This window comes from Panicum virgatum, chromosome 7N (genome assembly GCF_016808335.1).
Source record: "Panicum virgatum strain AP13 chromosome 7N, P.virgatum_v5, whole genome shotgun sequence".
Taxonomy (NCBI): Eukaryota; Viridiplantae; Streptophyta; class Magnoliopsida; order Poales; family Poaceae; genus Panicum; species Panicum virgatum.
This window is the reverse complement of record NC_053151.1, coordinates 8760772-8774562: the sequence shown is the minus strand read 5'-3', so window position 1 is coordinate 8774562 and position 13791 is coordinate 8760772. Positions and strand designations below refer to the sequence as shown.

At 47.7% G+C, this 13791-nt stretch overlaps 2 protein-coding genes and 1 long non-coding RNA gene across 3 annotated transcripts; all 3 read left to right on the top strand.

Moving 5' to 3' along the window:
• Nucleotides 1–1208: 1208 nt before the first annotated feature.
• On the top strand, nucleotides 1209–1577 carry LOC120680904 (cuticle collagen 34-like). The gene has a single exon (XM_039962483.1). It carries the CDS (start codon nucleotides 1209–1211, stop codon nucleotides 1575–1577), a length of 369 nt encoding a protein of 122 aa, XP_039818417.1.
• A 1856-nt stretch (nucleotides 1578–3433) lies between these two features.
• On the top strand, nucleotides 3434–4336 carry LOC120680903 (serine carboxypeptidase-like 51). Its single transcript, XM_039962482.1, has 3 exons — nucleotides 3434–3674; nucleotides 3777–3979; nucleotides 4091–4336. The coding sequence occupies exons 1-3, from the start codon at nucleotides 3560–3562 to the stop codon at nucleotides 4334–4336; spliced, it is 564 nt and encodes a 187-aa protein (XP_039818416.1). The 5' UTR covers nucleotides 3434–3559.
• A 285-nt stretch (nucleotides 4337–4621) lies between these two features.
• LOC120683425 lies at nucleotides 4622–5841 on the top strand. The gene is made up of 3 exons (XR_005678793.1): nucleotides 4622–4679; nucleotides 5103–5208; nucleotides 5719–5841. It is a non-coding gene; the product is annotated as an uncharacterized LOC120683425 (long non-coding RNA).
• The last annotated feature ends 7950 nt before the right edge of the window (nucleotides 5842–13791 follow it).

Below are 13791 nucleotides of genomic sequence, written 5' to 3'. Positions count from 1 at the left end.
CCCTTTTGTCCCGGACAGGCGTTCCCGGTTGGGAAATCGGGACAACAGCGGTTTCCCAACCGAGACAAATCAACGTTTTTGTAGTAGTGGGCGAACCAGGGTCCAAGCACAGAAAATGATGATCTTCCCATCGGGAAAAGAGGACCACTTTTGTTGACAGCATGATCGACATGAGCAGCATGCTTCCTCATGACGTGACAACAGCATACACCATGTGGCATACAATTTTCTCACTCTTCACTATAAGTGATCGACCTTGTCATCTGCTTTGATCCCATAAATTATTGCCTCTCTCTCACACACACATACTCTTGAAATTATGTATGAAATCAATTTACTTTGTCGTATATTTGCTTAGAAAACCAGGAAGAATTTGTTTCGCAAAAAATAAGGAATCTGCTGGTATGTTCATCACTACGGGAGACTGCTGCTTTGCCGTGTGCCAAAGCACACGGCAAAAGCCCTATATGCACACGACAAAGGCTTTGCCGTGTGCCGCACACGGCAAAAAGCACACGGCATTCAGACATCGGCAAAGGCGTCATTTGCCGTGTGCCATTTATCAGGCACACGGCAAAGAGTTTGCCGTGTGTGTTTTGTAGCACTCGGTAAAAAAAAAATCAAGGAATAAAAAAAAACAGCCGCGCCTTCTGCCGCAGCCGGCACCACTGTCTGATTGCACGCCAACGCCTTGCTCTGCCCCTTGCCCTTGCATGCCGACGCCGTACCCTACCCTTTGCCCTTGCACGCCGTCGCGAAGCCGCCTAGTAGTGCCGCCGCCGGAGCCCGGAGCTCGCATCGCCGTACTGCTGGCGGGATCCATACCGGTGCCGCCCAGATCCACACTGCCGGCGATGAGATCGACATCGTCGCCGCTCGGAGGAGCCGTAGCAGCCGCCGTCGTGGTCCCCGCCATCACCGCTTGGAGGAGCCGCCGCCACCGCGCTCTTGGTCCCCACCACCGCCGTCGTGGTCTGCAGCGGTGCCTCCTTTTTCGCGGCGGCGCCGGAGGGGGAGGGATGGCCGCCGCTGGTGGCCCCTGTTGACCGGGAGCCCTGACCGGGGTGCGCCGCAGCAGGGGCACCTCGGCCTCCTCGCCGCGCTGGCGATGCACGAGGGGGATAGGTCCATCGCCGTCGTGCCACCCCCGCCGCCGCCGTGTGCTCCGCTCGTGGCGCCGCCGCCACCGGGCGCCGTCCCCACGGGCCATGGGCGCCGCCGCTGGCCAGCGCCCCTGCGTGCTCAGCTGCCGCAGGCCCGCGCCCCCGCCGCCGCAGGGCCGCACCCCCTCGGGCGGAACGCCGCCACTGCCGCAGGAGGACGCTATGGATCTTGCTCCGGGCCGCCACTGCGCCCCCACTCCGCCGCTGGATCCGCCCGCGCCAGGGCTGGATCCGGCCTCTCCGAGCGTCGGTCGAGCTCGAGGCCCACGCTGCCGCCAGATCCAGAGCGGACGCGCCCCGCGCGGCGGCCAGAGCAGGAGGGGAGGGGCGGGAGCGGGAGGGCGGCACGGCGAGGCTCGCGGATGCCGCGGCTGCGACGTCTGCGATGGCGTCGAGGCGGAGGATAAAAGGTAGCGGTGGGAGAGAGAGAGGGAGAGGGAGAGAGAGAGAGGGGGGTGAGAACCAATAGGAGAGCTCCATTTGAAGGGGTGGATTCATGACATGGCATTTTTGCCGTGTGCCCAATTCCAACCCACGGCAAAATTTATTTTTTCAAAATTATTTGAAATGTATTTATTTAATTAAATATAGCAAAAATATACAAAAATATACCAAATTTTAATATGAACTACCACATGTTGTATGTGAAGAGTAGAAAAACTTTCAAAGTCGAACTCAAATTCGACCATCACTTTCATTCCAAACCTAACCGCATCTTTCTCAACTCTCTGATTGTTCTCCGGAGATGTTTTCGTTTGTAAACATTGTACGTAAAAAAATTACGAAACCTACTCAATTTTTTACCACTGTCTCCACATATGATATAACGAGGTATTGACAAATCTCATGATTTTCAGACTTCACTTGTTTTTTTTTAGAATTTTAAAATCATTCGGATACACGTTCGTGGGCGTGTTTCCTGAACAAGATGTTGAAAATTTCTTTTGATTTCACGTGTAAGGCCTCAAACTGGGCTAAATAACATGAATATTATTTTTCACTCATTTTATTCTATTACTTCAACCACTTGTAGTTCAAATTTGACTTAATTCAAAAAATTGCTTAAAATGCAATTAATTTGTTAAATATAGCAAAAAAATTTAAAAATATGTCAAATTTTAACAAGGAGTACTACATGTTGTATGTGGAGGGTAGAAAAAGTTTCGAGGTGAGAAGAGAAAAAGAAAATTATGACTTTGCCGTGTGCCGAAAAAAACACACGGCAAACTATATACTTTATCGTGTGCCAAAAAAATAAACACACGGCAAACTGTATACTTTGCCGTGTGCCAAAAGAAAACACACGGCAAAGTCTTTGCCGTGTGCCAACACACGGTAAAGCGTGGATTTTGCCGTGTGTTTTTTTTCCATGCGTTTTCATCGTGGCACACGGGAAAGTGGCTCTTTGCTGTGTGCCCGACAAAAAACACACGGCAAAAACTTAGGCACACGGCGAACTAGCGATTTCCGGTAGTGCATGATGCGAATAGTGTATGCAGCCATACACGCACTAATCTGCATGGATGGGGCTGTTCAAGCATTCGGTACACGATTTCCTAAGCTACCAGAGAAGGAATTAGAGAGATGTGCTTTGGAAAAAAAACAAGGTCATCCATTATCTGCCAACGGTCCTTTGGGCCACACTTAGAAAGGAAACAGATCATATACTAGTACTTTTAATGCCGACATGTGAAGGCATGTTTTATATTTTTCTTGATTTTTTTTTGAAAAAGGGATTGTTTCCGGCTTTGTTCTTACATTATTTTGGATACAACTTTATTAGTCTCTCTAGCATTAAGCACATGTGCATGTATATGAAAAAAAGAAACCAAAAGGCAAAAAAGAAGAAAGCATGTAGCTGTGGCTGTGGCCGGCAGTAGTGATTATACATCATTTGTCTACACGGCCTACATGTCCTGCCGAAAGTAGTGACAGGAAAGAAAGCGACACAGATCGATATACAATGACTTGCACTGTGAACGTAGAAAACTAATTTATCAAATATCGATAATACATACGACAAGAATAATTAAAATTAAATAAATATCTTGTGACAGTATGCGATTGTTTGTTAAAATTAAATAAAGATCTTTTTTAATCTGGTTGTTTCTTGTTTACTTTTGGGTTTTTCTCTGCATGTGGCCATGCACCTCAAGCCATATAGGAAAAGCTGGCGTGAAGCATCATGTGCTTTTTACGCATGGTGGCATAGTGATTTTTATATCTATGCAGTGCAGCGCAGCCATCCACTCATCGACAGCTAGCCCAGCCAAACCACTCACACTTTCTAACCCATCATCTTCTCTCTCTCAGCTCGCTGCGCAGTTCATCCTCACCGGCAGCTGAGCTGCTCACTTCCTCCTCCCAAGGCTGCAGCCACGTTGGGAGGCTGCGCAATGGAGACCTCCGCAATTGCATTCCTTTGCCTCCTCTGCATTCACGGTGCAGCAGCCATCACGGCTGGAACCCAAGATGGGATGCAACTTTGGGGATACGCAACGCCGAGGCCAAGTATGTAATGATTATTCTACCTCTCATCCTGAGCTTGTCTACTAAAAATCTTACTTGTTGATAACGTTCCTCTCTGCTTGCAATTTGTCACGTGCTTCGCAGAGGTGAACATATTCTGGTGGTGGTATAGGAGCCCGAATAGGGTTTCGTCAGTGGTAAAGCCATGGCCGACGATCTTATGGCTGCAGGGAGGCCCCGGAGGGTCCGCATCCGGCCGTGGTAACTTCCTTGAGATCGGGCCGTTGGACCTCAACATGAACCCTCGCAACTTTACCTGGCTGAGCGTAGCGGATATCATTTTCGTGGTGAGTGAGAAATCTGCAGGCACCCTTTGTCTTCTCTTCTTCCTGGTCTTGCTATTGTATGATAGTACTTCCGTGCTGATCAACTTCACTATGGCCGAATAATGCCCTCAGGACAGCCCTGTAGGCGTCGGGTTCAGCTACGCAGACGACCCAAGTGCGTTGGTGAAAACGGATTCCCAGACAGTCGTGGACCTGGTTGGCGTCATCAAAGTGCTCCTCAAGAAGCTGTCCACTCTCAAGAGCAGCCCTCTCTTCCTCGTTGGAGAGTCCTATGGCGGCAAGATTGCCGCCATGGTTGGTGACTCAAGAGCCATCCGCAATGGAACCATCATCAATCTCAAGCTCGGAGGTAAATAAAGGATACATCGCCTGTGCCATTTGACACTCTTGCATTAATGGACAAAATATCTAGAAAGAAGCAGCACCTACTTAAGCAATATATGTATATATATTGTTTGGAATAATTTTTGACCGGTCAATAAAGTAACAGGTGTTGTGATTGGAGATGGCTGGATCTCGCCGGAAGATTACGCGGTACTTGAGTTCATTGTGTCTCTAATCTCTAACTATGATTATTTCTGGTAGTTAAGTCTTTTCTAATGAGTAGTTCTGATTTTGATCCATGTGTGCAGCTTTCTTACACGCAGCTGCTTCACGATGTGTCCAGGCTTAACGACAACGCTGTCGGAGACGTCAACAAGTAAGTGAACTCATTCTCGACTTGCACATTTAGTTTAGTTTCAGACAGCGTAGATGGATCAACTTCGTTCATGCTTGACATGCTCATACAGGCAGGTTAGTTTGCTTAATATATCTTCCCTTTCGCATAAAAAAAGGTTAGATCATGATCAGGTTGTTCCTTCATCTCATAGGTATTGCAAGCATTGATTTATTGTCATAGTGTTTGCAAATATTCCTAACTATGGAAAGCAACATGTAGTTGTCGCCACTATTTTCTCTTGTGTGTTCCTCACTCCTTTCTAGTACTGTATTCGTTCTTGCATTGCGTGTGAGCTTGTGTCTTGAGAAATGATGGAAAAACATAGACACCTTACCTAAGGAACCGTCTCCAAAAAAAATTCGCTTTTGGACAACCCTAATATAATTTCTCATTTATCCCCAGAATGGCAGTGACGGTGAGGGAGCAGGTGGCAGCGGGGCAGTTTGCCACAGCACAGAAGACATGGACCAATCAACTAGATCTGATTGACTCCAGGAGTGATAGTGTTGTAAGTACTTGTTTAACCATCACCGCAAAAACTTTGCATCCGAGATTTCATGGGGCAGGGCGCCACAGCCTCCCCGCGCACACGAGCTCCGCCACCACGCCACGGCCTCCTTCTCGCCCTGTGCTCATGCTCTGCTCGATTTGAATTTTAAACGATGGTGGGTCGGTGGAGAGCCATGGGGTTTTATGAACGATGGTGGGTCGGGGGGGGGGGGGGGGGGGGGGCGCAGGGGCATGGGAGATGGCGAGGACACTTTGTGCTTGTTAGTAATAGAGATTTACCACATTCACATGCAGACAAGCATGCTCGTGCTTTTACTCTCAACGTAGACACAAATTCTCGTACATCAGCTTGCATTTCTAACGATCTTTTACATTACACATGTAACCATCTGCGTGTGTGTGTATGTCTAATAGTTTTTCCATTAGTAAGTAATCAATTGTTGATTGTGAAATATTTCAATGATAAACTCCACGTATACATCAGGCTAGAGTTTCTGGTTATTTGCAGAACATGGACAACTTCTTGCTTGACACCGGCATGAACCCGGTGTTGGCAAACTGGCAATCGATGACAAGCAGCCAGTTGATGTGTCGCAACAGCCAGCAATCTCAATCAGCCCCAAACAACATCTTTATTAACGAACTTATTTATGTTGAGCAACCTCCCGGGTTTGAAGATCCGAGGAATCCTAACCATGTTTATAGGTTGCACAAGGCACTCTATGGGCTCAAACAAGCTCCAAGGGCTTGGTATCAGAGGCTTCGTGACTTCCTAATCATGCAAGGCTTCAAGATCGGGAGAGTGGACACCACATTGTTCACAAAAGACGTCAACGGGGTTCTTTTCATTTGTCAAATTTATGTTGACGATATTATCTTTGGCTCAACTAATGATTTACTAAGCCATGAGTTTGCTACCATGATGTCTAGGGAATTCGAGATGTCCATGATCGGCGAATTGACCTTCTTCCTTGGTTTTCAAGTCAAACAATTGAAAGAAGGGAGATTCATCTATCAAGAAAAATATACGAAAGATATCTTGAAGAAGTTCAAGATGGATGAATGCAAGCCGATCAAGACACCCTTGGCAACCAATGGGCATCTCAACTTGGATGTGGACGGTAAACCGGTTGATCAATCCCTCTATCATTCTATGATAGGGTCTTTGCTTTACCTTACCGCATCTAGACCCGATATAATGTTTAGTGTGTGCTTGTGTGCCCGCTTTCAAGCAAACCCAAAGGAATCACACCTCTCGGCTATGAATAGGATCCTTCGGTATCTCAAACACACCCCAAGCTTAGGCTTGTGGTACCATAAGGGCGCTAGCTTAGATCTCTTGGGATACTTGGATTTTGCCGGAAGCCGTGTGGATCGCAAGAGTACCTCCGGGGGTTGCCACTTGCTTGGGCGTTCCCTAGTTTCTTGGTCAAGTAAGAAGCAAAATTCCGTGGCTTTGTCCACCGCGGAAGCGGAATATATAGCGGCCGGTGCATGTTGTGCCCAAATCCTATATATGAAGCAAACCCTTTTGGACTTTGGTGTGAAACTAGATAGGATTCCACTCCTTTGTGACAATGAAAGTGCTGTAAAAATTGCTAAAAATCCGTTTCAACACTCTCGCACAAAGCACATTGATATTCGCCATCACTTATTGCGTGATCACGAAGCTAAAGGAGACATATCTCTTCAAGGTGTGAGATCCAAGGAGCAATTGGCGGATATTTTCACAAAACCTTTAGACGAGAGTACCTTTGTTAGGCTAAGAAATGAGCTAAATGTTTTAGATGTGGCAAACATCATGTAAAGTTGCTATGCCATATAAAATGCATACATATTTATAGGACACTTGTCTAACCATGGTAAGATAGTGATGAGCATGGGTTTAGCTAGAGGTGGTGGTTCACTTGTTTTCCTCTAGGATTGTAGAAAGGCTCATCATGAAGAAGCTTCCCATGGGTTCAAACTTGACAAGTAGAACTTAAATTCTTGTTATGCATTTCTTGTCATATAGATGTGCACTTCATGTTTACACTTCTCTCGCACGTGGTTATAGCTTGCACCATCATTGCATGTGTAAGGGTCACAAAGGAGATCACTTGATGAAAATGAGACTTGTTTCATATGCAAGATCTCAATTCATGAGAAGTGAATAGAGCAAAGTGTTAGGTGCATTATTGCCTAGTGAGTCATGTCATGATGAGTTTGAAGCTCTCTATCTTCAATATTCCTATGACATGGCTCATATATTTTATTTGGTGCTTTGTCTCGCTTCGCGGCTTTTCCTTGTGTTTGAAAAGAAAAACTATTAGGCTTGTATGCTATCCTAAATATTTTGAGGGGTAAAGTCGCCTATGCAAGTCCATTAACTTTAGTTTAGTTGAATTTTATAAGTTTATTGGACTTAGCATTGAAGAGTGAGCTGAGTGAAGGTTTTTCGGGTTCACTGGTTAAACCGACGTTTAATGGATCTTCACCATCGGTTTAACCGGCGTTACTAAGTTCTGTCTCAGCTCAGTCAAATCTAGGCATTCAACCGGCGTATGCAAATGTCACAGCATCGGATCAACCGGTGAACATAATACAGTTTTGACCTAGCAATCAACCAATGATTTCAGTGTTCAACTGGCGGGTTCAAACTTCACATTATCGGTTCAACCGGTGTTCAGATGCAGATTTGCTGGAGTCTCAGATGAACTGAATCGACGCAATCAACCGGCATTCAAAACCTAAGCGTCGGATCAACCGGTGTTAAGAAAAATGGCGGGGCCAACATGTCATATAACTCTGAAACCGCCGGCCGCCGCTCTCTCTTCTCCCTGATCTCATCTGTTCCATCGCCCACGCGCCGCTGCTCACGCACCCGCTCGCCACCACCTCTTCCACGCCACCTGCACCGTCACTCGCCGCTCCACGCCGCCACTCCACTCCGCCGCTCTACGCCACCTGTGCCATTCACGCATCGCGCAGCCCGCTCCACGCATCCTGCGCCACCGCCATGCCACGTCTCACCGCTCACGCTCCGCAAACCCTACCGTGCATCATTCGTGCTCATGCCGCCGAGATGGGTCGTGAGAAGAGAAAGGGGAAGGAAGTTGTCGTTGAGCAGCCAGTCCACAAGCGGACCCGTGCAGAGAGGGAGGCCAAGAGGGCTGAGATGGTGGCCAAGGCCGCCAAGGAGTAGGCTTCGGGGCGTGCTCGTTCGTTCCGGATCAGGGAGCAGCCCAGCAGGGATAGAGGCAGAGGCAGAGTAGGCAGGGCCACCAGGGCTACGGTACAGCAGGCAGAGAGAGATTCATCTGAGGTGGAGCCATCAACTGAGTTAGAGGGGCAGAGTTCTCCTACTCCACGACGTTCTGGCCGCACTCGGCAAACATCACCAGCGGCAGAAGAGTCGCCAGCGACTGAGCGTCACACCAATCCTAGGACACAAGGTGGACACCAGCCTCAGCCACCTCGGAGGTCCGCCGCCACAGTAGCAGCAGCAGCATGCAGAGCCGAGGCCCTAGAGGCCGAGCGCATAGTGTTTCGTATGGACACGGTCGTGCGTCTAGAGCTAGGGGTCCTGCTCCAGAACTTGACCAGAGCCAATGCGGCCAAGGTCAAGAGGCTCAAGTGGAGAGTTGAGGAGGAGGATTGGTTCCCAGTTGGCCGTGACAGCCGTGTTGATAGGAGGTTCTGGAGCTTGTTGCAGGCCAGTTTTTACGAGACCTATCAAAGGATAGCAGCAGCAGGGGCAGATGTCAGAGAGCATTTTTCTCACTTCAGAGGGCTTCCTAGACTGCTTGAGATGGGGCAGAATAGGTACATTGAGGACTGGGTTCGAGTGTTCTATGCCACAGCCTGTATTGCTCCCAAGCGCAGAGCCGTGCATTTCATGTTTGTTGGCCAGGTCTTTGGTTTGACGAGGGCGACGATTGCAGGAATCCTTGGAGTCAACTTGGTCGATGTCTCCCTGCACGAGAGAGTTTACGGGGACACAGATCCACCTCGCAGGGCATTGATTGGCGGGATAGCACCTCCTCACGAGGTGATCTCTCGGTGTTTCCGTTAGTCATTCCCTGCTACCTATGCAAGAGTCCCCTACCTGCTGACAGCCGAGGCTTACACAGTACACATGGCCCTCCGGAGGACCTTGTTACCAAGGAGTGGCTACCTAGAGGGGTTCACAGGACTGCAGCAACTACTTTTACTCCACATCCTCACTCATGAGCCTTTTGACATTGTGGACTTTATTTTGGCTGAGATCGAGGATGTGATCACTGACGGGATGGGGGTCGCGTGGCAGTTTCCTTATGCACATTGGATCAATTATATTTGTTCTATGATCGTGCCCACTGACTCGCCGATCAGTGCTGTCTACCACCAGGATGAGGCTCCTCGGTTCCCAGTCTACCGTCCCACTGTTCCACAGGACCGAAGGAGGGGCAGACAGGCAGACAGAGCTGCAATGGCACAACTACTAGCTGAGGTGCAGGCCCGAGTGGCAGAGGAGGACGAGGCACTACTTGAGGCAGAGGCACAGCATCCCGGAGGAGACGACGAGATCCACTGGTCAGACATCGAGACTGACTCCTCTGAGGACTCCTCTCAGGTGACTCAGCCGTCCGAGCTCACCTCTCTACTCCAGCAGCTAGTCAGTCAGCAGAGAGAGGATCGGCTCGCAACAGAAGCCCGGCTCACTGCCATCCAGAGGGAGGCTGCTCTAGAGCACGCTGCATCTGAGGAGCGGTTTGTCGGCCTACTTGACAGAGTTACTCAGAGGATAGACGCTCAGTTTCAGCAGATGCAGCAGGGCATGATGGCTATGTTCGGCATGATCACACAGCTATACACTCACTCCGGACTACCCCCACAGCAGCCAGGTCTTCAAGGTATGGGAGCACCTACACTTACAGTCACTCCAGTTCCAGCCTCTACTGCAGCTCCAGCTTCTTCGACGACACCGGAGACCACATTCTTGTTGTCCGCACTTCTTGGGTCTGCCGGTCGTCAGATCTTCTCGTAACTGCCAGCGACTACGCTTTTTTAGGACTCACCGTCAGTGGTTCAGTCAGTCGCCCTCCCCATCGTACCACAGGCACTACCTTAAGGGGGAGGAGGAGGAGAGGAGTCCCTACTTCCACAGTTGACACAGCCAGCAGCCTCAGCAGTCACGTCTTCAGATGCTGACACCTCTTCTGCTGACCCGATTATAACTTCTACGGATCCTCTCCCAGGCAGTGCCAGCACGAGAGCCTCCACGACAGCCACACCTCCAGTAAGCTCAGACCCGCAGCTCCCGTCAGTCACCGAGGGTTCTCCGTCTGACAACGACGACCTGGACCATTTCCTCGCAGTGCCGCGATAGCAGGACCCGTAGCTCGCCTTTTTGGTGCTTTGATGCCAAAGGGGGAGAGAGTTAGGGGGAGTCACAGAGGAGTTGGAGTTAGGGGGAGGGTAGAGCTAGCAGAGTGCTCGTAGATGCCAGGACTTGATTGGTGTATCTTCATTGGATTTTGGTTCATGGACATGTATATTAGACTCTTGTGCGTGTTGCTCTTTATGACATGTCTATGGATTCTGTTCGAGCCTTCGTGTTCTTTGTGCTTTTCTTTTCGCGCGTTAATTTTTCTTGCTTTACTCATTTAAATTATTATTTGTGGTGTCATCAATCACCAAAAATGGGGAGATTGAAAGCATCTAGGCCCTCAAGGTATGTTTCGGTGATTAATGACAACCATTATTGTGACTAATGAGTTTGTGCAGCTTAATGAAATCTTATCGCTCATTGGATCATATGTTAAAGAGGCCCCTAAATTTCATTATTCAAAAAGGCAATCTCGGTATTCAACTCAAGAATATAACAAGACGAAGGATCTTTCTAGTCCTAAGTGTCGCAAGGTTGAGAAGAACACTTAAGTTAGTATAGGTTTTATAGTTTTGTAGAGGTCGCACTATTAAGAGGGGTTAAGGCCAAGTAACTTGAGCATGGACATGGTCAATAAAAAACAATGGATGCACACATTGGTCACTCAGGTTCTTGGAAGCTCAAACAAGTGCTATTCAGCTCATATCTCAAGAATATTTGGATTTCATTCAAGACTCAGATTAGAAAAAGCAAAATCAAGAAAAAGTCTTATCACCGGTTTAACCGACGACATCAATTTTCTATACATCGGTTAAACGCAGTTGCTGAAGTCTGGACACAGTGTTCACCGAATTAACTGACAATGTTTAAAATTAACGTCAGTTCAGTTGTCCAGAGAGTCAGTTTTTCAGGAGTTTTCAGGCTTACACTCACCTGTTAAACCGACGAAGGATTTGAGTTAGCGTCGGTGCAGTTGTCTAGAGAGTTGGTTTTCCAGTTGATCAGTGGACAACTACACTCACCGTTTAAACCGATGATACGTCGGTAAAATTGCCAGAGCAATAATGGCTTGTTTTTCGAAAGGGCAGTTTACATTCATCGGTTAAACCGATGATGACTTTTGGAGGGCCGTCGGATTAACCGGCGTTGCGTACTTTTCTGGCAGCTTTACTCCAATGGCTCTATTCGCGTGAGCTGCCTATATATACCCCTCCAATGGGTTATTTTGAAGACTCTTGACACCAGGCAACACTCATACACTCATTCTCTTGTTGAGAGCCACATTGAGCTTCACATTCCACTCATTTGATCATTCAATCATCCAAGAAGCAAGGCTAAGGACTTGAGTAGAGAGAAGCTTGTGTGCATCCGTTCCTGGTGATCGGTTCTTGCTCAAGTGAAGGCCCTAACTTGTTACTCTTGGTGATTGAGGTGCTTCTTGCGGAGCTTGCCAAGTTGATTGTGGGAGCCCGAAGAAGATTGTACGTGGCATGAGCTCCACCACGCCGGGATGGTGGACGGAGACTCTTAGTGAGCACCCTCGTCTTGGTGACATGGGAGGTGATAAGACTCTTAGTGAGTGTCACAACATAGATTAGGGGTGTGTGCCAACACATCGACACCACAGAAAAAAAAATCCGGTCGTCTCTTGCCAAATCTTTACATTCAAGCACTTACTTTCATGCAATTTATTCATGTACTTGACCCTAGAGATCATAACTTAGCTCTACCTTGCTTAGCTTTATATCTTGTTGTATCCTTTATAGCTTGTGTAGGTTGCTTAGTTAGCCGGTTGGTGAATTGAGCCTTACTAGCATTGCATAGGTTAAGGTTGCTTTATTTTGTTTTAGAAATTTGCAAAAGCCCCAATTCACCCCCCCTCTTGGTCCATCGATCCCTACAATTGGTATCGGAGCCTCGTTGCTCATTTGGATCATTATGCTTCGCCACCTAGAGCTATGGCCAAGATGGGTGGTTCGCCTCCTCACTTTGAGGGCAAGAACTTTGCTTATTGGAAAGTTCGCATGGCCACATACCTTGATGCGATTGCCCCCGAAGTGTGGTTAGCAACAAAGACCGGGTTCACCGGAACTCCCACCTCAGAACAACTCAAGTGGAATGCCAAGGCTAGAAATGCAATTTTCGAAGCCATTAGTGAGGAAGTCTTTGGTAGAGCTAATGGCATGGACTTGGCAAGTGATATTTGGAAGGAGCTCATTGAAATTCATGAAGGCCCCACCAAAGTTCGTGAGCAAAAATATCACTTGTTTAGAGCTAAGTATGATTCTTTTAAAATGCTAGCTCATGAAAATTGCAATGATATGTATTCTCGCTTGAATGTCATTGTCACAGACATTAATGCGCTTGAAATATCTAAAATTGACAGTGGCTCCATCAACCGCAAGATACTCATGCTCCTTCCGAGGCCCAAGTACAACATCATCAATGCTATGCTTCAAAAGGAGAATCTTGATACGATGGAAGTGGGAGAGCTTGTGGGCGAAATTCGCGCTCATGAAATGGGTATTCTTGGTATGTCCGAAGAGCCAACTTCAAGCAAATCAATCGCTCTTAAGACCAAGGTCAACAAGCACCGCAAGCTCAAGATGATCAAGCAAGAATCATGCCCAAGCGATGAAGAAGATCATCATCAAGAAAGCACATCCGATGATAAAGATGATGATGGAGAATTTGCCCTCATGATGAGAAAGTGCACACGCTTGAGCGACAAGATCAACAGGAGGGGTTACAATTTTGACCCTAAAAGAAAGATGTTCCGGCCAAGGGGAGATTCCAAGAGCAAAACTTGCTACAATTGTGGAGAAAAGGGTCACATCTCTCCAAATTGCCCCAAGCCGGACAAAAGAAAGAAAGAAAACAAGAACAAGCATCGCCATGATTCGAGCAATGATGAAGAAGATGAGATGAAGATCAAGAACAAGAAATATGGGAAGAAGAAGAGCCATGAGAAGAAGACCAAGCTCTTCCCAAAGAAGAATGACAACACCAAGAGAAGCTTCTTGGTGGAAAACAAGAATGGGTGACCGATGTGTCATCAAGTGAAGAATCAAGTGATGAAGAAGACATCGTCACCATTGCTCTCACAAATGAAGAACCATTGCTACCTCCACCTCCTATGTGCCTCATGGAAAAAGGTAACATAAAGGTATATGAGGAGGATAGTGATAGTGATAGTGATGATGAGCTTGATCCAAATGAATTTGCTAACCT

Excerpts from the sequence above, each read along its gene's own strand:
- LOC120680904 (XM_039962483.1), top strand. The coding sequence starts at position 1,209 with ATGGGCGCCGCCGCTGGCCAGCGCCCCTGCGTGCTCAGCTGCCGCAGG.
- LOC120680903 (XM_039962482.1), top strand. The coding sequence starts at position 3,560 with ATGGAGACCTCCGCAATTGCATTCCTTTGCCTCCTCTGCATTCACGGT. Across the intron at positions 3,675-3,776 it reads ATACGCAACGCCGAGGCCAA|AGGTGAACATATTCTGGTGG; the intron begins GTATGTAATGAT and ends CGTGCTTCGCAG. Across the intron at positions 3,980-4,090 it reads TAGCGGATATCATTTTCGTG|GACAGCCCTGTAGGCGTCGG; the intron begins GTGAGTGAGAAA and ends TAATGCCCTCAG.